Source organism: Physella acuta, unplaced genomic scaffold, assembly GCF_028476545.2.
Source record: "Physella acuta isolate Inbredline_101_S28 unplaced genomic scaffold, ASM2847654v3 ptg000175l, whole genome shotgun sequence".
NCBI lineage: Eukaryota > Metazoa > Mollusca > Gastropoda > Physidae > Physella > Physella acuta.
The window spans coordinates 207742-226821 of NW_026731694.1; the positions used below are offsets into that span (position 1 = coordinate 207742).

The 19080-nt window shown below is 37.7% G+C and overlaps 1 protein-coding gene across 1 annotated transcript; it reads left to right on the plus strand.

Moving 5' to 3' along the window:
• The first annotated feature begins 3338 nt into the window (after positions 1-3338).
• On the plus strand, positions 3339-18739 carry LOC131936316 (mucin-2-like). Its single transcript, XM_059293243.1, has 10 exons — positions 3339-3444; positions 3954-4078; positions 5665-5721; positions 6172-6310; positions 7575-7660; positions 8557-8625; positions 14795-14924; positions 16060-17004; positions 17517-17649; positions 18140-18739. The coding sequence occupies exons 1-10, from the start codon at positions 3375-3377 to the stop codon at positions 18321-18323; spliced, it is 1938 nt and encodes a 645-aa protein (XP_059149226.1). The 5' UTR covers positions 3339-3374; the 3' UTR covers positions 18324-18739.
• The last annotated feature ends 341 nt before the right edge of the window (positions 18740-19080 follow it).

A 19080-nucleotide genomic window follows, 5' to 3' on the forward strand; every position in this document is an offset into this window, starting at 1 on the left:
CTTTCCCTAACCGGGATCGGAGTTGTGTGGGCTCAGACTTTGTACTGACATTGACCCGGATTCGAACTAACGAGTTACGCGTTAGCAGCCTAGCGCTCTACCGCTTAGGCCACGCCGTCCCATACTCCATACATTGACAACCCGCTAACTTCATATTTAGGCACGGTACCATAGAAACTATAGCTCCAGAATGTATTCAAGAACCAGAGGCGTCGCGAGGCGGGGGCGAGGGGTACGCACCGCACCATTTACGGGGATGACACCAAGACAAATAATTAAAAAATGTACAGTAGGAAAATGCTTTTTGACAGTTTAAAAAATTATTGATTCGAGTCTTATTGAGCGCAAATCAAAGATTGGGGGAGGGGATGACACCTGGACGGAAATCTGCCAATTATAGAGAAAATTTTACCTACAGCTATATATATATATATATATATATATATATATATATATATATATATATATATATATAAACTACTTTTTTTAGTTGGGGGGTGACACCTAAGGTGCTACACCGGGTGACACCCGACCTGGCGACGCCACTGACAAGATTCAGCAGTATGGAAACAACAAGACGATGAGACCACTGTAACACAGTCGAGTCTTTTCTCGTCTCTAGAAACACACGACGTTCTCACGATTTCGGGTCACATTGTCAGTTTTAACTTATGCAAATTACGACAGGTCAAACTGTTGCCAGTGTAAATGTATTCAACTCGTGACGGGTCAAAAATGAAACTTTATTTACACGAGAAGAGGTTTGTAATTCGGGCAATTGTCTCAAGACAATCACGGAGCAATAATTTATTAACTGTGAGTGTCTTCAAGTTTGCATATATTTGCATATTTAACCTGCATTATGACATGAAAGTCACCGTGGCCTAACAGAGCTAGGAGATTGTTTAAGTCCCAAACAAACTTAGCATAGGATTAACGTTTTAGGTCGATCAGATTTCTTAGTTGGCAAACCAAAGTACTATTTTGTGTTGAGAGTATTTAGGCGTCTATACGGCAAGTTAAGTAGTGATCACCTGTTTTAGTGATCTCGGAATATGAAGGGGGTGGGAGAGTGGTCAGCACTTAGGTACCTATCAGAGCCTAAGATACGAACCCCAGCCCTTTGGTTTAGCACTATTTAGCAGTCATGCGATCTATTATACGAGCGTACCCTCCCTACAGCAAACATGTATCCAATCACAAATGTAATATATTATAACATATAATACAGATTATGTCTTGAAAACATAAAAACTAAATAACATTTTTTTTAAAAATTCAACCTGTCTGCAACTTCTACCATCTAAACGGTGACCCCACCCTCTCCCACCTACACATTTCTCCTTCTGCTATACACCGGTGTTCGTGGACGATGTAGACCCCCCCCCCCCCCACTGGTGTTTAGTAACAAACATAAGATTGCAGGTTACACACATACCTGTCCATCGATCACCAATAGGTGTCACGTGATAACCCAGCGTTGGTGAGTGACTGACCTCACATAGTGATGGCGGATCAATACTTGATGAGAAACATTTCATGTCCTGAAACTTGGTCACATAAACCGTTGCTTTTTTAATCCCAGGTAATTTTTTTGTCTGATAATCGTGTCGTAGATCTGTTTAAGACTTACCCTAAAACTACCATAGACCTACCCTAAACCAACCGTTGACCTACCCTAAACCTACCATTGACCTGCGCTAAACCTACCATTGACCTGCGCTATGTCTGCTGTAGACTTGTATTAGACTTGTACTCTAGATCTACCCTAAACCAACCATAAACCTACCATAGACCTACCATAGAACTATCATAAACCTACCATAGACCTACCATAGAGCTATCATAAACCTACCATAGATCTACCATAGAGCTATCATAAACCTACCATTGACCTACCATAGAGCTATCATAAACCTACCATAGACCTACCATAGAGCTATTATAAACCTACCATAGACCTACCATAGAGCTATCATAAACCTACCATAGACCTACCATAGAGCTATCATAAACCTACCATAGACCTACCATAGAGCTATCATAAACCTACCATAGACCTACCATAGAGCTATCATAAACCTACCATAGACCTACCATAGAGCTATCATAATCCTACCATAGACCTACCATAGAGCTATCAAAAACCTACCATAGACCTACCATAGAGCTATCATAAACCTACCATAGACCTACCATAGAGCTATCATAAACCTACCATAGACCTATAATAAACATACCATAGGTATCGTCTGGTTCTGTTTGGGGGGGGGGGGGTTGAAGACTTGTTAACCTTACGTTAGGAAGGTCCATGTGTATCATGAATTGGTTTTCGCTAATCTAAAACTCGTCTCTACAATCATTTAGCAGATCAACACAATTCATGAATATTCCAAGGTCCTTCTGGTAGTTTTTTTGGCGTCAATGTTTGCGTGAAAGAGATAAATCAATCGTATCATGTCTAGATAATCGATCACTGATAACAAGCCAGTTCCGATTAAAGGTAAATGTGTGTTTAGATGTGTGTGTGTGTGCGTGCGTGTGTGTGTACGTTATAGGCATGCGTGAATGTCCTATCAAGTACAATATCGTGTCGCTATGTTTATCTTGACAAGATTTGGCTGTTGTTTTTTGTGTTCTGGTAATTTTTGTATTAGAAAAAATATAACCATAACAGATTGATTAATAAAAAATGGAAAAGTGCGTTCGGGAGATAGACTGGTAACACAATTATAGGTGTTCGGTTCTCGTCCGTAAGTCGTTATTAGGTCTATGGAGATCCAACGGACTAAAGCCCGTAATCCGAACTCGAGACTTTCGTGTTCAAAGGCCAAACAACCCTTCCATGTACAATTTTTCATGTAATAAAGCAGATAGAAATAAAAGTTTCTTTTTTAAAATGAAACCCTAATACTAAACCAAAAAAAAAAAAGCTAAATAGCCATATTCATTTTCTTTACAACTTAAATACATTAGAACAATACTTAGTTAAAGTAGGTATGTTTAAATACATTATACTATATAGATTAATTAAAAAACGTTTTAGACGGTATACTAATACCCAGTAACTATCTAGTATACAAAGGCGCTAGATCTAAGATATATCTAAAACCATGTTATATTTCTGAAAATGTAAATATGTTGGGGCATACACTTTGCTAAAGCTAGGTAATTATAATTCACTTCCGTTGGCTGTCCTGTTATATGTCAGATCCAGCTTATCTAATACACGTGTGCCTAAATCAACACTTTGTACCCAACATGGAACATCAACGCTACATAACAAAGGGTCAAATAATCGTGTCTCGAAACCCATGTGACCAAAGAGTTATCTCGCGTTAAAAATAGAAAGCCTAAACAATGCAGACAGTCAAATGTCGAAGGTAGAAGTGAAAGAGTTGAAGATGTTTTTTCTGTTTCTGATTTGGATAGTCTGGACTGCAGGTAGTTATATCGATATTGCCAGATTTTTATCAAAAGTTGCCGTCGTTTAGATTTTAACTTATTAAAAGTTGTCGTCCCTTTGATTTTTAACATTGCCAAAAGGTGCCGTCAGTTTAATTTTAACCTACCCAAATGTTACTGTCAATCTAATTTTTTATCTAAAAAATGTTTGCAATTTTTTTTTGTTTACCTTTTTGAGTTTTTTTAATTGTAGCCAAATCGGAAATCATGGTTAAGCCTATAGTCAATTTTTTTTAAACCTTTGTAAATTCGTACTGCTTACACTGTTGTTTACACTGCTGCTTACACTATTGGTGCCGCTTACAATATTCGTACCGCTTACAGTTTTATTGTTTTAAAAACGATACAGTAGAGTTCAGCCATCATGCTGTAGTTAGGCCCTACTAATGTAATGTAGAAACTGTAACAACTTCCTTACAGAGTTCAGCCATAATGTTGTAGCTAGGCCCTACTAATGTAATGTAGAAACTGTAACAACTTCCTTACAGAGTTGGTGCAGGGACAAAACCACCTGGGACTGGAGAAACAAGCGGTGGGGTGTCACCACTGTGACGGACATGGTCACCACTTCCCCACCTGTCTCACCACACACGTCACCTGTGCGGCTGGTGAGGTGAGTGGTGATACATTTTTTTTTTACCTCGCTCAATCCTTGATTTACGAACTCACGACCTAACAAGGTTGAATAAAACTCGCTTAACATATAATGTTAATACAGAAGGACGTATTCGTGTTTTGGTTTTGGAAAATCAAAACACTGGCAGCCCACTCTAACCTTGACCCTGGCCATAACTCAACCTATTCAAAACAACAGCAATACTGTTATATAATTCTCTAATACGAAGCAGTAATTTGTTGAAATGACGTTATACAATACAATTTTAATGTCTAAATATAAAGTTCAAGTAAAGTAGTTACCCTTTAGAACTAGCCGTCAATAGGGCAGATGAAGTAGAGTTTTATTTGTTTCTGGTAACTTGGCATATGATGCGATAGGTTATTTCTATGCTTCGTCGCCTATACTTTTCCTAAAGAGAATTAGGTAACTTTTTAGAACGGGGTAAACATTAAAGGAAAACTCAGGCAGATAAATGTGATAATTGGGTAGGTGTGGTTGGACGGAATAGCGTATGGTTGTTAACTCCAACAGCCCCAAGTGCGGACCCTATGGCAGAAGCTAAGGACAGCAACACAGATAGGAGAGATAACTCCAAAATAAAACAATTGTTACCTTGTAGTTTGCTCCTGTGCGCACAGTAAACCTGACAAAATTATTGTACATTACATTTAATATTTGGTCACTTCACACTGTTAAATTAATATACTGTACATTTAATATTTAGTCGTTTTACTATACAAAACATTTAATATTTAGTCAATATGACTAAATTAATATGCAGTATATTCAATATTTAATCCCTTCTCCGCGGCACTAAATTACTATACAGTACATATAATATTGAGTCGCTTTACTATGTCACTAAATCACTATACAGTACATTTAATATTTAGTCGCTTTACTATGTGACTAAATCACTATACAGTACATTTAATATTTATTCGCTTTACTATGTGACTAAATCACTATACAGTACATTTAATATTTAGTCGCTTTACTATGTCACTAAATCACTATACAGTACATTTAATATTTAGTCGCTTTACTATGTCACTAAATCACTATACAGTACATTTAATATTTAGTTGCTTTACTATGTAACTAAATTACTATACAGTACATTTAATATTTAGTCGCTTTACTATGTAACTAAATCACTATACAGTACATTTAATATTTAGTCGCTTTACTATGTCACTAAATCACTATACAGTACATTTAATATTTAGTCGCTTTACTATGTCACTAAATCACTATACAGTACATTTAATATTTAGTCGCTTTACTATGTGACTAAATCACTATACAGTACATTTAATATTTAGTCGCTTTACTATGTCACTAAATCACTATACAGTACATTTAATATTTAGTCGCTTTACTATGTCACTAAATCACTATACAGTACATTTAATATTTAGTCGCTCCACCGTGTGTACAGGTGGGCACCTAGCTATATAAATATCACTAGTCAACTATAGAATTATTTAGGATAATATTGATTAGCATTACTCTCATGTTAATGCAATAGCTTGTACCGCTAATCAAATTATAGTATCACCTAATGACCTTACAAACAGGTGTGTTCAATCGTGTATGGCGAAGGTGAGCCGAGCCTCACGTGCAAGCGAGAGCAGGTGAGTCTGTCATTTGTGGAGCCTTGTGGTACATGTGTCTTCTATTCGTCAAGTGTTTCTTTCAGGTATTTTCTACGGGGTAGGAGGGCTTACATTTCAATTTTTACACAAACAAAACCAAATTGTCCTTAAAGTAAAGCTTCAATTTATGAGCAGTAAGGCTAGTCTTAAGACTGGCGTAAAAGAGAAAATAAAGCAAAAATGTTTAAATCTGAAAATTATCTCTATCATTGTTTTTTTCTATCTCCTTCTACTCTACCTTGCTCGTTCTTAATTCGGTATTTCTGTAGCTGCTTCCCTTTACACAGTTAAATATTTTCCAGCGCATACATTTATTTTTTCTATTTTGTCCGGTTATGGGAAGTAGAGATACTCGAAATATGCCTGAATAAAAAATAACTGATGAATCTATCTACAATAATAATTTTTTATTCTGGTTTATAACATCAGGATTGTGCTCATGAAATCCTCCATTCCATCGGCACGTGCCCAGGGGGCGGGGTTCTGTCACACACCAACAGATGTCAGGTCTGCTGCGACACTACACAGTGTGTGAATGACGTCACGCATCTACTGCTGGAAGCGTTCGGTAAGGGGGGAAAGGGGGTAAAGCATTATGTCTGTAAAATAGGTGGGGGGGGGCATTACAGCTTTGGAGCAGTGTTTCTTCCAGACTTTTCTCTCCGGGGGGAGGGGGGGCACTTGAAATTTTCGGGGGGGGGGGGGGGGGAGGGGGAGAACTAAAATTTCCGGGGGCTCGGTCACTGTTAAAAGGATATATTTTCTATGTAAATTTGGAGTGGGGGTGAAGGATTATGACTATGGGGTTGTGCTAGATGATAGGCTAGAGCAGGGGTCTCCAAACTACGGCCCGCGGGCTAGATGCGGCCCGCGAGGTCCTCTTATCCGGCCCGCGGAGATATTTTTGTCTACGGAAAAAACGTTTGCCCAGAAAAATCAAAGACATGTCTGGAAGAAACTGGCCCCCGAACTGAAATTTAATAGTTAATGCGGCCCTCGGACTGAAAAGTTTGGAGACCCCTGCGCTAGAGCATTAAAGCAATGGGTTGTGGTGAAGCCTTACGGCGTCTATCTTTTATTTTCGGAGGTAAAAACCTGATTTAAACACGTGACTTCAACTATAGAAGATTCCACTCTGTCAGCTGTTTTGTACATGATGTTGTTTAGAATAGGCAGTAAACATGTTCCCTCAAAGTAAAACATGAGCTAGTAGGGCTGGTAAGTAGGTCACCAACCAGTTCTACGGTTCAATAAAATCTACATGAGCCGTAGAACTGGTTGGTGACCTACTTACCAGCCCTATTGTAACACGTTAAAAGAATAAAATATACGATTGTAACAAACAAGGACAATAGCCTGATTATGAGGGGGAGGGGGGGGAGGTAATAAAATAACGTATTCATCGAATAAAATTACTTACCGATTATGTCCCCTACACAACAATCATTTTTGTGCGAACACAGCTTCATCTTACTCAATATCACATCTTGCTTGGCCCATTGTGCACCCCATAATGGTAGCCGCAACATTAATTTATTCAAGTACTTATCACTTCCTGTGCTCACAGTTTCGATAAATGGATACATGTAATGAAACCAATCGGACCAGGGTCAGGGTTAAGTTTAGGTGCGATGCCAGATTTTTTTTTAAATTATAGAAACATGATTTAAAAAAAAAACATTGCTCACAACCTAAATAATAGTCTAATATTAAAGTCTGTTACGGAAACATTACATTTCAAAAACACACTTCATACATTTGACATATAATAATTCGAGCAAAAAGTTTGAAATAGTGAATTCAGCGTCAAATGCGTCAATGACTCTCCCCAGAGACCGGACTCTACTGCCCAGGGGAGTGCAGCAAGCTGGACATTCTCACCTGTGTGCTCAAGGCCACTCACTGCTTGGCTGATCAGGTGAGAAGGTATTTCGTTTCTTCTGAGTCTTCAGATACAGGTGAGAAGGTATTTGGTATCCTCTGAGTCTTCAGATAACAGGTGAGAAGGTATTTTTTTTCTTCTGAGTCTTCAGATAACAGGTGAGAAGGTATTTGTTTCTTCTGAGTCTTCAGATAACAGATGAGAAGGTATTTGGTTTCCTCTGATACCTCAGATAACAGGTGAGAAGGTATTTCGTTTCCTCTGAGTCTTCAGATAACAGGTGAGAAGGTATTTCGTTTCTTCTGAGTCTTCAGATAACAGGTTTCGTTTCTTCTGAGTCTTAAGATAAGAACATAATTTACTTGTTGAGTTTGCTTCAGTAAATACAATAGCATATTTGTTTACGATAGTTTACGATAATATCTAACAAGAAGAGGTTCATAATCTGATAAAAACCTACGCATACAATCTAATACCTATATTCGGAATTTCGTCCACCTAACTAATAAAAGGTAATCAAGTTATACGCTTTTGAGTGACCGGAAGTGGAGTAGGTACCACTTTTTGTTACCACAAATCTCCCATACGTGTATTTGATATAATAATTATTTATCAAACTTCGTCTCACACACACACACACACACACACACACACACGTACACAGACGGATAAGATTGTCATTTTGCCCGATTAAAATACATCCATTTTTCGATAAAGTGAGAGGTGTAAAACGGCAAAAACTGAAAATGTTATTTAATTTTTGTGCACGATTTCAATACTCTCTCTATAGGCCCTACTCTGTACACAAGAAAGTACAAACTCAGTGTCTATAGTAATAGTATTACTAACAGTGTAAATCCCATACTTGTGATCACCTGTAGGTGTATAAATAAGACAACGACATCTGATTATATTTTTTTGTGTGTGTTTAGTTTTGTCAGGTCAGTCTAGACAACAGAATGGTCGTGAAGGGAGAGTGCAGGAACAATCATGAGTTTCAGGTTAGATAACCACATTTTTAATACATCAACAAGTTAGATAACTCTTTAAGAAAAGTTACATTACTTTACTGCGGGATTAGGCTCGAGATATGAATACGATATAATGTTATGTGCATAAAAATTGATTGTAAAATAGGTATAAACTAAGACAAAGTATATGTTTAATTTAGATTATATTTAGCTCATTAGAAAATAATAATATGCGTTTTTTTGCAAACTTTTTCAAAATAAAAATAGACCTAGACTAACAATTCACTCGTTTTCCCTGTACATCAATTTATTCCTGTGAACGACATTATTTGACTTTGAAAAATTCTTAAATTTCGTAAATTTTATGAAAACCTGGAACATTTATTAACTAACAGATACAACCAACATGACATCATTTTGGCCGGGGACTTTAATTTCGTGGAAGACAGATTAGACATTTTAGGACCAAAAGACATAATTCGAAACCGTTTAACCGCAGACAAACCACACGCCAACTCAATCAACAACATTAAAACATATTTCAATTTAGTCGACACATACAGAGCGCAATATCCACACACCATACAAACCACCCACGGAAGTAACACATCTGGGAATAGATTCCGTCTAGACAGAATTTACGCCCCATCGAACATGAAAATCAACAAAGTAGAACACCTATTCTCAACACTACAGTTTAGCGACCATACAGCAGTTCTGACAACTTTAAAAAACGAACAAACACAAAACAAACCAAAACACAACACATATTGGAAATTCAATAATACACTCTTACTAGACGAGCGCTACATTAACACTATAAAAGACTTAATAAAATTTTACACGCAGTCATCACCAAAATTTAACAAAATCCAACATTGGGAAGATTTAAAACAAGACATTAAGCGGGTATCTATCCAATATGCATGTAGCATTAATAGCGTAAGGGCCCACATAGAAACTAAATTAGAAAAACAACTAAGTATACTGAAAGGAATCAATAATAACAAAGAACAAATAGACGCAACAGAAACAGAACTTTCCAAAATACAAGAGCACAAATATCGAGGCGCGCAAATTAGAAGTAGAATCGAACAAATAGGCTCGGAAAATCCCACACACCACACCTTAATTTTAGAACAAAGCTTTCAGAGGGCAAAACAAATCACACATCTCATAGATAACAATAACCAAGAGACGACTGACCCTGAAAAAATTCAATCAATATTTAGAGACTATTATACGCAACTGTATAAGTTCGAAGAGACAAACACAGACATACAAGACAAATACCTTAAGTTTATTAAACCATTACATGACAGCGACAAAATTAATATTGACACCCCCTTTCAGCCAGTCGACATAACCAAAGCCATACTGAAATTAAATTCAAATAAATCGCCAGGGCCGGACGGCCTGACAAGCGAATTTTTTAAAGCCTTTTCAACCGACCTAATTTCTCTCCTTTTAGCTACCTTTAGAGAAATGTTTCTGCTAGAACAATGCCACGAAAATTTCAACAGATCATACATAACATTAATACGCAAACCCAAAACCGATCCTAAACTAACCCAAAACTATAGACCTATTTCTCTCCTAAACACTGATTACAAAATCCTATCCAAAGCTCTAGTCTCCAAAATTGAACCGCACTTGCATAAAATTATAAATGTAGACCAACAATGCAACATCATAGGTAGGAACATACAAAATCACAATCACTTAATTAGAGACATCATCCACTACACACACGAGAAAAATACACAAGCATGCATACTCAGTTTAGATCAAGAAAAAGCCTTCGACCGGGTAGCTCACAAATACCTTCACAAAATCTTAGAAGCAAACAATTTAGGACAATACTTTACGACATGGATAAAAATAATCTATTTTAATGCACATAGTCACTTACTGATAAACCATAATATTTCCCAACCCTTTAGTATAAATAAATCAGTCAGACAAGGCTGTCCCCTATCTCCAATCCTTTATATACTAACACTCGAACCCCTTTTAGAATGCATTAGAAACACTAGAGACATTAGAGGAATCGACATCCCAAATCAATTAAACAAAAAAATTCTAGCGTACGCTGATGATACAGCTTTTACGCTCCAAACCGAAAAATCTATCATACTAATAACAGACATGTTCCTTGACTTTGGGCTGGGTAGCGGGTCAAAAATTAACCTAATGAAAACCAAAATTATGGGACTTGGACGGTGGATCAACAAACCCAATTACCCACTAAACATGCTAGGTACCAACAAACTAAAACTTTACGGCATAACCCACTATAGTAACCCACACACCAACAACGATGATGAATGGAAACAAGTCTTAAGCAAAATCCAAAACACCATAGCACTTTATAAATTTAGCTCAACAACAATTTTTGCTAGGTCATCTATAATTAATAGGTATGTCATCCCAAAAATCACCTATATAGCCACAGCTAAAACAATCCCAAAGCCAACAATTAAACATCTGAATAAAATCATTAGAGAGTACATATTTCAGACCACAATTTCAAACATTAGCCACAACACTTTAGTATAAGACAAACTTCATGGAGGAATAAACCTGCACGATATACAGACCAAAATCAATACATTCAGACTAACACACATTAGCAGAATAATTAGCCAACCAAACTTTCACCCTCTAGCTCACTACTATATAGGCATTCAGCTAAACAAACTTACAAAAATCAATAATACAACTCCACATTACATAGGAGGAAAACTCAGTCCCTTTTACACAGAATGTTTACAAATATTAAAAAACAAGGAAAAACTTGTCCACAAAAAGTCACAAAACATTTACAAAAAGTTAGTGCAAAAGCTCTCAACTCCACTATACAACAGAATCCAATGGTGTAGGAAATACGCTCTAACAGACACAATGGACACCTTCAGAAACCTACACCTCAAAACCATCACACCCAAAGCCAGGGAAATAACTTACAGACTCATCTACAATTCAACACCCCTAGCAAAACAACAGAAACCATTTTGCCCACTATGCAGACAAAACACACCCGAAACCGAAACGCACATCTATTTAGAATGCCCCACCATACAAAACATGAAAAAGACGCTAGAAAACAAAATAATAAAAAACGAGACCTACAATATCGATATAGTCATAACTCTAAACAAAATCCCAATACAAAGAGATAGGACGGACCTAGAGCAAAAAGCAAGGACGGTAGCTATATATAGACAGACTATTTGGAACAGCAGAATAAAAGCAAAACACGACAAGGTACAGTTTACGGGACACGTACTAGACTTGATTTATCGTAGACGACTCGACAATGACAGCACTCAAACACATATACCATAATTAACAACACCAAAACGTAAAGAACATATTACACTGCTTTTGCCACCTGGAACGCCTAATCGAACTGACACATCCCCCTTTCATCACACCCTCTATTCATTTACTTTTTAAAGTTCTAAATCTTGTTTCTTTCCCCTCATTTTTTACACAGCAACCTTTTGAAAATTCAATGCGACCAGTACATAAATAAACACTCTTTTAACTAGTCAACTTAATTTGTTTCCCTACATTGAAAATGCTCCACTGGCCCTTTGTCATTCTCAAAAAAATATCCTTTCCACTCCCCACCCAGACTTCTGACACGTTTATTTGACCTTCACCCCTTTTACTGCCATCTTTTGTAATTTTTGTTATAATCATATACATGACATCACGCAAATATTCATTATGTACATGTTCAAAACCCTTCTTTTTCATTTGAAACTATGTAAAAAATGTGATGTTGATGTACTTGTTTTAATTGCAAATAAAAGTAATAAAAAAAATTAAAAAAATTTGAAAAATTCTTAAAAATTCAAAATTTGTTACAATGGATATCTTCCAGTTCAGGGGTCGGCAACCTGCGGCTCGCGAGCCGCATGCGGCTCTTTTGATGTCACGGTGCGGCTCTCGATTTCCGTGCACAAATATTAATAATTACATTATTTCATTTTCAAAACTCATAAAAATATTATACTGTAAAAAAAAACTAACTTTAAACAGGATTTTTATTTTATTCAGAATGCATCCCTCTACCGTAGTATTTTAGTTATTAGTATCCTACGGTGGAGCCAGGTATTGGACTGTGGGTCAGTGTAGGGTGGAAGATAAGCACTGTGAGAACCGAAGGACAGAAGCGACCGATTCAGTAATCAAACCTATATCTAAGCCATTAGTCAGAGTTGAGGGCTGCTTGGCTATGGGAGACACCTACTGAGCCAGTGGTGTCCGTAAAGAAAGAAAAAACTAAGTTTAGGATTGTCCTATAGTTATATTACTTGATATCTAAAACACTTTTTGTGCGAAACATGTTTTTCTATGAATCAATATTAGTTCATATTTAACGGTATTTATTTCAAATAAACAATTAAATTTATTTACGTAATTCTAATCAAATACCAAAATATTGGAAAAAAATAATGTTATTGGCTCTTTAAAAAATGGGAAATTTTGTAACTTGTAACTTTTGGCTCTTTCGTCTCAAAAGATTGCCGACCCCTGTTCTAGTTCCAACGATAGCCTGTTATGCTTCTCCTGGAGTATTTTCAGCAGGAAGGGCATAAATGTTTGAAAACCGCACCAAAAAAAACTTAGTAAAAAATGTTTGTTAAAATTATTTATTAAAAAATGTTTGCATCGTACGTTAACTTTCTTTTATGTGCTGTTTTATAGCTCCTTGATAATTACTATTATGGTAAAAAATGTGTGTGTGTGTATAATAGTTTTTTTTTTGGCAAATTTTTTTGTCAATTTTCAAATGTCTGGGTGATACTGCCCCCTTAAGTAAGTTCGAGGCTGCCCTCTAAGCCTCGCATGTCCATATATATAAACCACACAAGGGTACATTTTTTTTAAGTGATCAAATCCCGCAGTGTGTCCATCGTTGTGACGGTATTAGATGTTGTAAAGGCCCTATACTATAGGGGACATATAAAACAAGATTGATTATAAGCAGTATTTTGTTCAAGTTAACTAATATTTATGATGGTTTCGTTGTTTTCATTCAAAGGAATGGGAAGATTAAGTCGAATTCTAATCAGATCGCTTTCTTATATATGAGAAGATTATGGGATACGTCCCCGTGGAAAAAAAATGTATAGCGTGTTGCTGTATAGTGGATAAAGTCTAGTAACACCATAAAAAAAAAGACATTATTTGACACTATTTTACTATTATCATATACGTACGGTACTTTGGTCCACACAGTACAAAATTACCCCATTGACCCCTCCTCCTCTTGAATTCATTTTTATTATCCCTAAATTAATACTTACAATTGTTTTGTTAACTTTAATAACATGTACGGTCTTATTTGAACTTTTTTATGAGAGCACTGTTAACCAATTTTTTTTACCTTTATAACTCCACTGTATCCCACACCCCGTGATAGCTACACGCCTACCCACCCCTTACCTGTCGGCACTAAACATCTAAATAAAGATAAACACCGACTTAAACATACCAAACTTTCACCCTCCCGCTAAATCGCTCACACAGCAATATGTTCGTCAATCCCCCCCCCCCCTCCCACCCCAAACACACACTATAAATAGTAACACATCAGCAGTTAGATCACACAGCACAGATTTTGACGTTTGGCTTGCCTTAAACACACACAACCACTCTCTCCAAGATATGATAACCCCACATCCCTTTTAACTGTTCCAACGACCTCACCACCCACCCCAACATCAATTTCGAATATCTATTCATTTACATAAAGTTCTAAATCTTGCTACTTTCCCGTCATCGTTCACACAGCAACCTTTTGAAAACTCAACGCGACCAGTATATAAATAAACACTCTTTCAACTAGTCAACATAATTTGTTTTCTCTACATAGGAAATGCTTCACTGTCCCAATGACTCTCCCCACCCCCACACCCCACCCGCTCTTTGAACAATTTCCTTTCCACTCCCCACCCGGACTCCGACACTTTCATTTGACCCTTACCCCGTTTACTGTTAGCACTTTCAATTTTATATAATCCCATATATGACATCGTGTGAATATTCATTATGTACATTTGTAAAACCTTTCGATTTCATTTCATATTCGAAATTATGTAAAGAATGTGATGCTGATGTACTTGTTTTAAATAGCAAATAAAAGTATTAAATTAAAAACATAAATAAAACCTCTCCTCTCTAGCACTGCATACACACCAAGGCTCAACACCCCTGCGACCACCCCGTGACCCACGGGCACCAGAACTCCGCGTGTGTCTGGGACTGCTGTACCACCAACGAATGCCTGTACCTCCACTTTGGCGAGCACTTCGGTATTTCTAAATTGTCAGTAATGTAGTGACTGTACCATAATTGTTTGGACCACTTTGGTATTTCTTAATTGTCAGTAATTTAGTGACTGTACCATAATTGTGTGGACCACTTTGGTATTTCTAAATTAACAGTAATTTGTTACTGTACCATAATTTTTTGGACCTTTTTAGTATTTCTAAATATCAGTAATTTAGTGACTGTACCATAATTTTTTGGACATCTTTGATATTTTCTACATCTCAGTAGTTAGTACCATAATTTTGTGGACCACTTTGGGATTACTAAATTATCAGTAATTTAGTGACTGTACCATAATTGTGTGGACCACTTTGGTATTTCTAAATATCAGTAATTTAGTGACTGTACCATAATTTTTTGGACCTCTTTGATATTTTCTACATCGCAGCAGTTAGTCGTTAGTTAATTGTGTGGACCACTTTGATATTTTCAATATCTTACTACTACTTGAATGTACCATAGTTTAATGGACTACATTATTATTTTCAACATCTCAGTAGTTAGCGATTGTACCATAATTGTTTGGACCACATTGGTATTTTCAATATCTTACTAGTCCGTGAAGGTACCACAGTTTAATGAACTACATGGGTATTTTCCTCATTTCTGTAATTATTGACTGCACCATAATTATTTGGACCAGTTTCGAATTTTCAATATCACACTAATCAGTGAAAATACCAGAATTTAACTGACACGTTGATATTTTACACCTCAGTAGCTAGTGACTATACAGCCCTAATGGAGTATTGGTGAGGGGGGGGGGGAAGATATGGTTATCCTAGTTTTTATAGCTTTGGTAATTACGTCGAAATTTTAAAATACGTTTTACGCTAGTTTTCCTAGCCGCATTTGGCCTTCTCATAGATCAGTTTTGCTCTTTCCAATGATGTCTAAACATTTGTTGCCGAGAGAGGACTAAGAGGGGTAAAAAAAACGTAGATCTGACATAGTTTTTACAACACAAAACTGAAGTATAAATCTGCGTGAGGCTTTGTTAAAATGAGTTCTTGATATTTTATAAAAAGGCTTAACTAAGTCATTTGAAACAAAGGTTTTTGGGCGCTATAGATTATAGAAGCTAGATGGTACTCAGAGATTATTTCATATCCACAGAACAAGTGATGTCACCCACACGTTCTACACAGTTTAGCACATCATCCACTACTTCTACCACAACACCATCCACCACCACATCCACACCATCCACCACTACGTCAACAGCATCCACCACCACATCCACACCATCAACTACCACGTCCACACCATCCACCACCACGTCCACACCATCCACTACCACGTCCACACCATCAACTACCACGTCCACAACATCAACTACCACGTCCACACCATCCACTACAACGTCCACGTCCACACCATCCACAACTACATCCACACCATCCACCACCACACCATCAACTACCACATCCACGCCATCCACTACCACATCCACGCCATCCACTACCACAACCACACCATCCACCACCACACCATCAACTACCACATCCACACCATCCACCACCACATCCACACCATCCACCACCACATCCACACCATCCACCACCACATCCACACCATCAACTACCACATCCACGCCATCCACTACCACAACCACGCCATCTACTACAACATCCACATCATCCACCACCACATCCACACCATCCACCACCACATCCACACCATCCACTACCACAACCACACCATCCACCACCACGTCCACATCATCCACGACCACGTCCACACCATCTACTACCACTACCACTACCACACCATCTACCACCACTTCCACACCATCAACTACCACATCCACACCAACCACACCATCCACCACAACGTCCACACCATCCACCACCACGTCCACACCATCAACTACCACATCCACACCATCAACTACCACATCCACACTATCCACTACCACATCCACACCATCCACTACCACATCCACACCATCAACTACCACATCCACACCGTTAACCACCACACCATCCACCCCCACATCCACTACATCAACTCCTACCACATCATCTTCTACATCAGCGACCTCAACTACCGGACTGTTGGGTGAGTATCAAACTAAAAGCCTCCTCCATAAACTTTATGTATACATAAACAAACACACGATAACAGTTTTTGAATGTTCTAAATACACAATAATGTAACGTGCATCCACCAATGTAACATACCATTATGAGGTCGGATAAAAGGTGTAACATTAAAATTAAAGCACCGTGAACACAACTCCGTCACCCAGCTGATGGATCTATCTTTATAATTATCCTGTTGTCTCCCCTTACTGAATCTTACATCAATCTGTTATGTTATTTCAGACTAGATACACCAAGCTGCTCTGTGCTAATTCAAAAAGAACACACCAATCTATTGTTATATTTCAGACCTCACGCCAATCTTTTATGTTATATTTCAGATCACACACCAATCTATTATGTTATATTTCAGATAACACCAATCTATTATATTGCAGATCACACACCAATCTATTGTTTTTCAGATAACACACCAATCTATTATGTTATATTTCAGATAACACACCAATCTATTATGTTCTATTTCAGATCACTTACTAATCTGCTTCACATGTTCGGGTCTAAGCTGCCTCCTTCAGCCGACCCAATCTTTCTGTCACGATGGTTATTGCATGACGTCTTTGTATGAAAGCGCCGATGGAAGTCGCCAAATTTCAAAGTTGTAAGTATTTGGTAGCCCCTCTGCTACATCGGTTGGGGTGGTCTGATTTTTTTGACGATATGTGACGGTACGAAGTGGGAGAGGGGTAAAATCGTTTAAAAAAAGACGTTTTTCATGTATAACTCCTTAACAAATACTACTTACTCTATTACCACCAGATGTGCTACTTTATAACCACCAAATGAGCTACTTTACTTTATAGCAACCAGATGCGCTACTTTACTTTATAGCAACCAGATGCGCTACTTTACTTTATAGCAACCAGATGCGCTACTTTACTTTATAGCAACCAGATGCGCTACTTTATAACAACCAGAGGCACTACTTTATTTACTTTATAACCACCAGATGCGCTACTTTATTTACTTTATAACCACCAGATGCGCTACTTTATAACCACCAGATGCGCTACTTTATTTACTTTATAACCACCAGATGCGCTACTTTATAACCACCAAATGCGCTACTTTATTTACTTTATAACCACCAGATGCGCCACTGAACAACAGTGTCGTGACCTATGGTGGGGCCAGACCTTCCACAACAAACATTGCATGGACGTTGTCCAGTCAGGGGCGGGGCCCAACGGTCAAGACACGACCTGCCACTACTGCTGTAATAGGAGTTTCTGTAATGACTATATCAACAACCTAACCCTCATTCACTTTGACTAGTTGATCTCCGTAGTATTCCTCTGTAAGACCACTGACCAATAATATCATCATAGCACGAGTATAGCCCTATCCAAAAGTACTAAACGCACCAGTATTACCCATGCCCATGAATACCAACATAAGCCCAGTCTCAGAACACAGATATGACCCTATTTTCAAGTTTACCATGGTACCAACATGACTTTTGTCCAAAAGCATCAAGTGACACGCCCATGGGAAACCAACTTGACTACTTCCCTAAATACCATACCTTCAACATGACCCCTATCCACAAATGCCATCGAACCATAGCACCGTATTGACCCCTGCCAAAGCAACACTCGTCTTTAACCAAGAGTGTATACTAAATCACGAAAGTGACCAAACAAAAAAAAAATCCCAGAACAGCCTTCCTAGAAACAGGTTTTTATAAATAATTAAAGTGTTGTTTTTTATGATCTTGCTGATGGTGTTTTATTGTTTGATGATATTTATCGTCTTGTAACACAAAATGGTTGAACATCATGGTTGATAGTGTTGTTTCACACAGTGGTGATTGGAAAAAGTAGCAACCACATCACTGGATCTTACAGTAAAGTAACGCTCCCCTATAGATCTAAAGATCAATTGGGCAGATAAATTATAGTTCATGTTTCTTGACATCTGCATATGAAGGGATGGTGTGGTAAGCCCTATGCCCAGCCGCCTTAACCTTCCCCAATGTGAGTCAGGAACGTAACAGCTGGGTGGACTCAGGGACGTCTTACTGTCTCTAGTC